This window comes from Papaver somniferum, unplaced genomic scaffold (assembly GCF_003573695.1).
Source record: "Papaver somniferum cultivar HN1 unplaced genomic scaffold, ASM357369v1 unplaced-scaffold_128, whole genome shotgun sequence".
In the NCBI taxonomy this organism is placed as follows: Eukaryota; Viridiplantae; Streptophyta; class Magnoliopsida; order Ranunculales; family Papaveraceae; genus Papaver; species Papaver somniferum.
The window spans coordinates 5,857,987-5,867,777 of record NW_020621936.1 but is presented as its reverse complement, the minus strand read 5'-3'; the positions used below and the strand labels follow the sequence as shown (position 1 = coordinate 5,867,777).

The 9,791-nt window shown below is 44.8% G+C and overlaps 1 protein-coding gene across 1 annotated transcript; it reads left to right on the top strand.

The window, feature by feature from the left end:
• The first annotated feature begins 4,648 nt into the window (after positions 1-4,648).
• On the top strand, positions 4,649-5,616 carry LOC113331850. Its single transcript, XM_026578503.1, has 2 exons — positions 4,649-5,260; positions 5,350-5,616. Exons 1-2 carry the CDS (start codon positions 4,649-4,651, stop codon positions 5,614-5,616), a joined length of 879 nt encoding a protein of 292 aa, XP_026434288.1.
• The last annotated feature ends 4,175 nt before the right edge of the window (positions 5,617-9,791 follow it).

The following is a 9,791-nucleotide window of genomic DNA, read 5'->3' as shown; positions in this document are numbered from 1 at the left end:
CACCGGATGTGGAAGTACCAACACTGCCTTGAGGTTTCAAGAGAAAATCTGCACCAGTTCCGTTGAGAGGGCCAGTAATGATCTCTGCAGGGTGAATATTGGATGTGCATGGTTTTTTCCATGCATGAATGCGTAAGAATTTAATGCACAACCACATATGCATGTATTCAAGAACCCTCTCCTAGGCATTTTAGCAGTCCACATTATTGTGTATCCTCTCCCTACAAATCTCCTTGTCTCCATCAGATTGAAAGTGTCGATTAGATGTGTGCCGATGTAGTGCGATCTTGTCATAACCTCTGCCACCAGTACCATTCTGGCATCCATCGTAGTTTGTAAAGGGACAATTGAATTTATCCCCTTGTGAAGATGACATGGAAGGAGTCTGGGATGGTGGAGGGGATTGTGTCGAACACTCTGTATCTGAAACGTGAGGAATTAGGATTCGAGAAGAAGATGATGATCGTCTTCTCATCCTAGGCATAGCTTTTTGCAAAAGAAAAAACCTGTAACCGTTTGAAACCAAAACAGAAACCCGCGAAAATCTATGCCTGTAGAATTGCATTAATGACAAACAATAAAGAAGAAGAGGGAGAGTAAGATGATCTGGTTGAAATCACAGTGAAAGAGGAAGATCAATTTCTGGTTTTTTCTCACCGGAAAAAAATCGCCCAAAAATCGCTGAAGACTCTCTCTCTTTGGTTTTTTATTTTATTGGAAGATCTCAAAAACTGTGCCGACTATAACATAAAATATCCCCAATTTATAGGGATATCCCCAAATATTCCAACCTTGATGAACTTGAGTACCTATATTTCTAGCTCATCAAAACATGGTAAAAGTAACAAATTTTCATAATTTCAAAATATGCGCGCCAATAATTCCCAAAATATACCGGAGCACGTTTTCAGATTATATCCTTCCGATTCGCTGGTAGACCCCAAATTATTACAGAGCAATCGCCAATAAAATGAAAAACGCTTGCATATCTAGGAAAAATATTGATCGGAATCCTACCAACCGAACAATCAGAAGATATGTGTGTAATCATTGCCGATTGTTGCTGACTTTTTGTAAAAAAAACTTGTCTTGCTTGGGTTTTAAGTCAACAAGATAGTCCATTCCATTGTCACGAATTGAGACACTTGAGCAGTTAAAATAATGAGCTACACTATAATCGAGACATTAGTAAAAACTACCTACCAATTATTGTAATTTTTGGAGACAAAGAAACCAAAACTTATTGAACTGGTACAATTGACATTTAGACCTTGTCAATTGTGGTTTTGAAATTTGTAGAAAGAAACATCCACTATCGTCGAAGTTTATCACCATGATTTTGTCAGTTATTGGTAAAAAAATATTTTGAAATCTGCAAAATTTACTTTGAAGTTAATCGGTGGAAGAATAAATAATTTTAAATATACAACATTAAATCTTATTTTGAAGACTTAGAAGTGAGTAATATGTAATTTTATGGTTCTGAAATATATTGCATATTTGAGGACGGAAGAATCTTCTTGGTTTATGATTGATTTTTCCCTGCATAGATGGTAATGGTGAAGAACTTAAACTCATAGAGAGATAAAATAGAGAAAGAACTAAAGGGTAACGTAGACTTTTCACACTCTGTAGGTGTAGATAATCCATAGGGATAGGTGGCAAGATCCTAAGCTATGACACACCAAAGAAAAAAGAGCGGCGAAGCACAAGATATAACCGAACGACGCAAAGAGCGAGGTATCACGTGGGTCGGAGGTGATGGCCCAACAGTTGTCGGATGTGACGTGGCCTTTATCTCCTGACAGGTCGGGCGAACGATCAGAAAGCACTCGGTCATACGAAGGAAGATGGTCAAACAAAGGAACAAGAAGAAAGAAGGGCGACATCGTGTTAACCAGACGATCAAGACTCGGCCTCGGGTGAAGAACTATCAAAAACCAAGACTCTATCGGTCAAACCAGAATGTCGGGCGAGCAGTGCAGGTCCGATAGGGAACAACTAAAATTGATGTAATGTGACCAACATTGTAATTCTGTTGTATGTCGACGTTGGCCTATAAATACAAGGGTTGGTCGAGAGAGAGAGGCAGGTTAAAAGAGAGAGAAATAAGACACTACATTTGAGAGTTACACCATTTGAGAAGGAGAGAACACCTTGTAATCAAAGAAAAGAAATAATAACATTCATGCTTTCACCCCGTGGACGTAGGTAATCATACCGAACCACGTATATCTTTGTGTCTATGTTTGTTGTGCATCTTTACTTAGTTTTAATTCATCTTCTATACCATTGGATGTAGTGTGTGGTTTTATGCCACTACATTTTGGCGCCGACCAAGGGGACGTCTAAGTTCTCCGGATACCTTGGCTGCGTGTGCCAACAGAGACGATCCAAAAGCTCCTAAGAACACATTGTGTGTTAGTTGATGCTATGGGATGAACTCTGTTTGGTGAGGTCTGTTTATGTTTGTTTAGTTTTGAAGTTTGTTGATATGGTTGAGTTTTCATTGTTGAAGTCGTGTCGTTAGAAAGTATTTTCATTTGGGTCAATTCCGAGCAGTCGAGTTGATAGGGAATCCTTCAAGAGCTCCCAAATAACGCTGTTAGCGTTTGGTCGAGGCCAGGGAAGGATCCTGATAACAGATCGACTAGCCATGCTCCTAGGCGAGTCTGTTTTCATGTTTCAATCTTCGTTTTCGTATTAGTTTTCGCACTTATCTTTGTATTTCAATCTTAGTTTTCGTCATATGAGTTGAACAACGGAATACCTCTAAAACTCCCAAATAACATCTTCGATGTGTGGTTGAAGTTGCTTGAGGTTCCATGTTGGCTTGTGAAAATGCCAAAACAATAGCACGGCGAGATTATCAGTTTCCGGCGAAAGAACCCAAGAAATTCAGAGAAGACATCCCTGTGTAGTTCCAAGGAAGTTCATAAGTTTTGATCCAATTTTTAATGTGGTGTGCTGACCTCATAAAAAGTACGAGTTTGGATATTTTACTCGCAAAGAACTAGGAGTTAATGATTTGGAGTCTAGGGAATGTAGGAAAAATTGTAGCTAATGCAGAGCCGTGGTACTGAAAGCGACGTCGTGCAACCTTGAAAGCGACGTAGCATGATACATGTCTAAAAAAAACACTTAGAGTCAAAACATACTGGCGAGGTCAGCATGATAGAGTAGAGGGAATCGTACTTTTGAAACTTAGTTTTGGTGTCAGTCACCTTTTTCCTTTAAAACCGTACATACTAGAGAAACTTTTCAAAAACAGGTCAAAGTAAGGTGTTGTCTGTTTCTGCTGACGTAGGTAGGTACGACTCTCGGACTTACAACATATTGTGTCCGATGGCTAGCACGTCAGGGATGGGGAGAACTCTGAGGAACCGCACGATGACCGACAGTAGCATGCAAGGAGGAGTAACGGGGCCGAGGCAGGGAAGTGATGGGCATCCACCACCTGAGGAATCACGAGCATCTATAAGGGGTATGCTGACTGTGGATGAGGAAATCGATCTGGGACGAGACGATGACCCCTCGCCTCTGGAACGAATCTTCTCAACTCATAGGAGGGATGATCAAATAGATGGACTCACAGTATCAGACACAGAAGATGAGGAGGAGGCGTTAATCCTGCATGCCCAGAGACGAAACACCAGGCGACGAGTTGAGTATCAAGAAGCACTCGTATGAGAGCAAGAACGACTTAGGCGAGTACAATTAGGACGAGAAACAACTATCGGAGTCGATCCAGCGGCATCGACCCATATACCCCCTACAGTACGACCTCCCCTACCAATGATGACGGCGCCACCCCCTGCTCATTTAGGCCATCCAAATGGTCACTCTAGCCATGAGAGTACAGATCCAACACTACTCGCAATTCTAGAAAGTCAAAGAAGGCAAGAGGTGGCTTTAAGGGATCTTCAGCAGAGGAACCTAGCTTTAGAGTTTGAGAACTATCAGCTGCGGAACTTGAGGTCGAGGTCGAGAGGGTCTTCCAACCGAGGGACATCGGGTCACCAAGGCTGAGCCGGGCGAGTACCACCAACGAAAGGACCGAGAAATTCCGGCCGATCAGGACAACCCCCGACACCACCTATCCGAGGGTACGGTCTACCCGAGGATTCATCAACAGAAGACGAAGGGAGCGAGAGTAATCATCAACAGAGAGACACAAGAGCCGACAATGCAACCGAAGCCAAGCTAAGGGAGTTAGAAGAAAAGATAAGGAAGCTGTCAGGAAGCGGCGAAGAAGATAAGCTAGACGAGGTCATAAGCGAGGCCGAGAGGACCCCTTTCACCTAAGAGATAGAACTAAGGGCCTTCCCACCCAAGTGCACGCTCCCCACATTTCCATCTAGGTTCGACAGTACGGGAGACGCAGTCGAGCATTTGAATATGTACACTATGTACCTAATCCAATGGAAGAACCATGAGGTGGTAATGTGTAAATTCTTCCTAGCAAGCCTGGAGGGCGAGGCAAGGAAGTGGTTCTACAATCTCCCACCAGGAACAATCGACAGTTATGAGACTCTAGTCGAATCCTTCCTCGAAACTTACATGCACAACAGCAGACCTCGGCCCAAGGTCAACAGTTTATTCACCTTGGCCCGACGGTTTAGAGACCACTAAGGTCGTTGACCGATCGATGGAGAAATTTGTGCCCAGAAATTGGGAAGGTACCAGTCGACCAACATATATTCGGGTTCGAAAACGCATTAGGGAGGCGGACCCCATCTGGATAGCCATGTTTACTGAAAAACCACAAACATTGAAAGGAATGAGGAAAATGCAAGAACATTTCATCGCCCTAGAAGAAATTCAGGAAGAATCAAGGGATAGAGGAGTGCAAGAGGCTAGTGCGGCGCCCGAGTCAACATCGGACGATGTTCAACGTCGGCCCGAGAAGAGACTGAGCCCACCTATGCGAGGAAATGGGAAGAAGGAATGGGTAGCTAAAGGAAAGAGGCCGAGATACGAGGCGAGAACATACACCCCTTTGAATGCTCCACTAGAAGAAATCTGCAAAGAGGTCGAGAAAAGGAGTGACATCATATACCCAGCTTCAAGAGGGATACAGTTCGAGGAGACCAAGGATCACCCAGAGTATTGCCATTATCATCGATATCGAGGACACTATACAAATAATTGCCGAGAAGTAAAAGACATCATGCAACATCTTATTCGAGACGGTTTCCTGAGACAGTTCGTCCGACACCCATCCCAGACGACCGCAGCGCCCGATGCACCCGTCCACCAGGTCAGAATCGACAGATCCACGCAGTTTGTCAACACGATTTCGCATTCGACCACTCAAGCGTACAATCTGAATCCTGGAATCATGTCTAGAATCCACAAGAGGATCATAATGGGAAGGAAATTTTCAGTGTAGCAAAAGCTTTGCCGATGGAACCCTGGATGCTGGAACCCATATTTTTCTCGGCTCAGGATGTCCCGATGAACGACCAAGCTCACAGTGATCCCTTGGTCATCACTCTGCTGATTGAGGAATGGGGGGTAAGAAGGATACTGGTAGATAATGGGAGCTCAGTCGAAGTACTCTTCTACGATACGTTCAATAGGATGGAGCTATCAGATGATATACTCGTCCCATAAAGATATCGTATCTACGGCTTTAATGGGACCGTAACCATCCCAAAGGGCGAAGTAACCCTAAGGGTATCAGACGGAGGTGGTTACCTAGACACATTGACTACATTCTGTGTGGTCGATGTCGCCTCGCCCTATGAAGCTATTATCGGGAGACCGTGGATCGCTGGAATCAAAGGAGTGGCCTCAGCCTATCATCAAAGGCTGCGATTTCCAACGTACAAGGGAATAGCCGAGGTCGTAGGCGATTCACAGGCAGCCCGACAATGCATGCAGGTCGATGCCCAAATAAATGAGGAGCGGAGAGAACGACAAAGGAGAGAGAAGAACAAGGCTAAAGAAGCCAAAGCGTCAGAGGACTTGGAAAAAGTCATTTCGCAGGCGGTCATGGTATACGAAATACAAGGAAGCGAACCTTCATAGCAATTAAAGGAGATGACACTGATGAAGGAACCAAAACCAAACGTCTCGGCCGTAGAACCTACTCGGGAGATTAATTTGGGAACTGTAGAAGAACCAAGGATAGTGAGAATCGGGTCGTTACTATCAGACGAGCAAATAAACCAGCTCGTGGCGGTGCTAAAGGATAACATGGACACGTTCGCATGGAGCGTGCACGATTTGGAGGGCATAGACCCGGAGCTATGCTGTCACCATTTAAAGATCGACCCAAGCTTCAAACCGGTCCGATAAAAAATGAGGCGAGTCGCGCCAGAATTACAGACGGCCGTCGATAAGGAGCTTAATAAGTTACAGGAATCGGGAATAATTAGGAAATTGCACTACCCACATTGGATATCTAACATGGTCGTGGTACCAAAGAGAAACGGAGGAGTCAAAATCTGCATCGACTTTAGCGACCTGAACAAAGCTTGTCCGAAGGACAGTTTCCCTCTCCCAAGTATCGATCAACTGGTGGAATCTATAGTGGGGTACGAGGCACTAAAGTTGATGGACGGATACGCGGGGTATAACCAGATCCCGATGGCTCCCGAGGATCAAGAACACACCTCCTTCTCCACACCAAGGGGCCTACACTGCTACACCAAGATGTCGTTTGGGCTGAAGAATGCAGGCGCCACATATCAAAGGTTGGTGGGCGACATGTTTGAATACCAGATCCACAACACCATCGAGGTCTATGTCGACGATATGCTAGTAAAAAGTCGCCTATCCAAGAATCACATCCGAGACCTGCGGGAAATTTTCCGGACGATGAGAGAATATAAAATGAAAGTTAACCCGACCAAATGCGATTTTTGGGTCACATAGGGCAAAGTTTTGGGATATATTATCACTCCAAAGGGGATAGAAGCAGATCCCGAGAAAGTCAGAGCCATCCTCGAGATGCCGTTACCAGCTACAATAAAAGACGTACAAAAGCTGAACGGAAGTATAGCAACATTGGGGCGATTCATATCTCGGTCGTCCGAAAAATGCAAGGATTTCTTTAGCACTCTTAAAAAGGGAGAGAAATTCAAATGGACGGACGCCTGTGAGGAGGCGTTTAAAAATATTAAGCTAAACATTGCAAGTCTTCCAGTATTACAAAGACCCGAGCCATCGGAGGTCCTCACATTATACCTCGGAGCAACTTCATATGCTATCAGTGCAGTCTTAGTTCGAAATGAAGGGAGCGAGGAAAATCCTGTTTACTTCATCAACAAAACATTAAGTCCGGCCGAGAAAAATTATACAAGGATGGAACAGATGATTCTAGCGCTAGCTTTCGCCGCCCTGAAGCTAAGGACGTATTTCCAAGCCCATCGGATCCGCGTGCTCACAAAATCACCTATTGAGGCGGTACTGGACAATGCAGGCCAATTTGGAAGGATCTCCAAATGGGGGGCGCAAATTAAACATTTCAATGTTTTCTACGAAATGAGGACAACAGTGAAGGCAAAACTAGTGGCAGATGTCTTGGAAGATTTTCCACTAAGCGACGAAGATGAGGTCGAGGACATACCCGGAATGGAAGAAGATCGAGAAGACCCGACCGACTTACTCGAAGCAAGTAGCCCATCACGTTGGGAAGTATTCATCGATGGAGCGTCGAACAAAGATGGATCGGGACTTGGGATAGTCTTTACCACACCAAAGGGACGAAAAATGGTCCATTCGTTTATATTGGAATTTAAGGCGACAAACAACGTCACCGAGTACGAAGATGCGATTCACGCCCTGAGATTAATCGTCGATATGAATCTACAAGATGTAAGACTAACTAGAGACTCGCAGTTGGTGATCCGACAAATCACAGGCAAATACGCCATCCACGACCCGATTTTGCAGAAGTATTGGGAGCTCGCCCAATTCTATATCGACCAGATCCCCAGCATCAAATTTCGCCACATATGCAGAAAAGATAATCGACACTCGGATGCATTGGCATATATTGCATCCCAACTCACAGACCCAAGTGTGGAGGGTATTCGTGTCATGAGACTCCTCGCCCCATCTATACCAGAGACACCCGAGGTGCACGTCGACGTGGATATCAACACAGCCGACAGATATCCGGACGGAGATTGGAGAAAGCCGATTCATTCGTACTTGGAGACATGCGAGTTACCCAAGGGGCGACCCGAGATCAACAAAGTGAAAATCAAATCGGCCGCCTACGAGCTAAGAGACGGAATCCTATACAGGAAATCATACTTGGGACCACTCTTAAGATGCTTAAGTAAGGAAGAAGGCCAGACAATCTTGAATGAACTACACTACGGAGCAGCCGGAAATCACAGCTCGGGACGAAATATGTCAGCGAGAGCGAAAACAATGGGATACTTCTGGCCGTATATGAACGATGATGCAAAAAAAATGGCGCAAGCTTGCGAAGAATGCCAGTGGTTTGGTAAGAAGATACATGCACCGTCAGTAACTTTAAACTCGGTAGTAAGCCCCTGGCCCTTCGCAAAGTGGGGGATCGATATCGTGGGACCATTACATGTGGGATCGGGGCAGAGAAAATACTTAATAGTAGCGACAGATTACTTCACTAAATGGGAGGAGGCGGCACCACTGAGACATATACGTGACAAGGACGTCTTCAGTTTCATTTGGGAGCACATCATATGTCGTTTCGGAATACCGGCGGCAATCGTCTCGGATAATGGAAAACAACTCCAGGGAGAAAACATCGACCTACTATTTAACACCTACAACATCAGAAAAATCAAGGCTACCCCCATATACCCTCAAAGTAATGGGCAGGACGAGATCACAAACAAAACTATCACCGACAATATGAAGAAAAAATTAGATGGAGAATATGGTGGTTGGTGCGAAGAACTCTACAATATTTTATGGGCCTATCGAACCACTTGAAAGGAAGCAACATGGTTATCACCTTTCATGCTGACCTATGGAACCGAAGCGATACTACTAACTGAAGCAATGATACCGACCACAAGAACTAAAGGCTGGAGGCGAAACATATCGGCAGATCTAATATTGGCCAAGCTCGATGACTTGGAGGAAACAAGGGAAATGGCGTTGCAAAAAATGGAAAATTACCAAAGGAGACTACAACGAGAATACAACAAACGAGTTCGACCAAGAGAGTTTCAACCGGGGCAATTAGTGTTGAAATATCTAGCCGATTGGGAACATGACAAAAAGGGCGGTAAACTAGCGGCAAGTGGGGAGGACCATACACAATCGTGTCTAAAGCTGGAAAGGAAGCTTATCGATTACTCAAACCAGACGGCAAACCCGAGTTAAAACCGTGGAACGCTCAACATCTGAAACTCTATTACCCATGAGGGGTTCGAGGGAAACAGGTAAACATACTTGTCATTCATTTCTTTAAAACCGCGAGGGGTAGGAAATATGACATGAGCGACTAATGGTCATTCGTACTCGGGGCAAAGCCAGTGATGAAGTTCCGAGGTGACTTACACTCAAATGGTCATTCGTACTGGGGGCAAAGCCAGTGTGGAAGTGCCGAGGTGACTTACATTCGACTGGCTATTCGATACTTGGGGTAGTGGAAGTGTGCAAGTGCCGATGTAACCTAAGGGTACTGGTGGTTGGAAGCCAGATACCAAAGGTTGTTAAGATACGATTTCTTCTCAGCTAGGTAACCTACTTACATCTGAAAGGTTACCCCCATCGCAGATGGCCGTGACCACTTGCCCGAGTTGGTTGGTCGATAACCACTAAGGGATTATCGGGCCTAG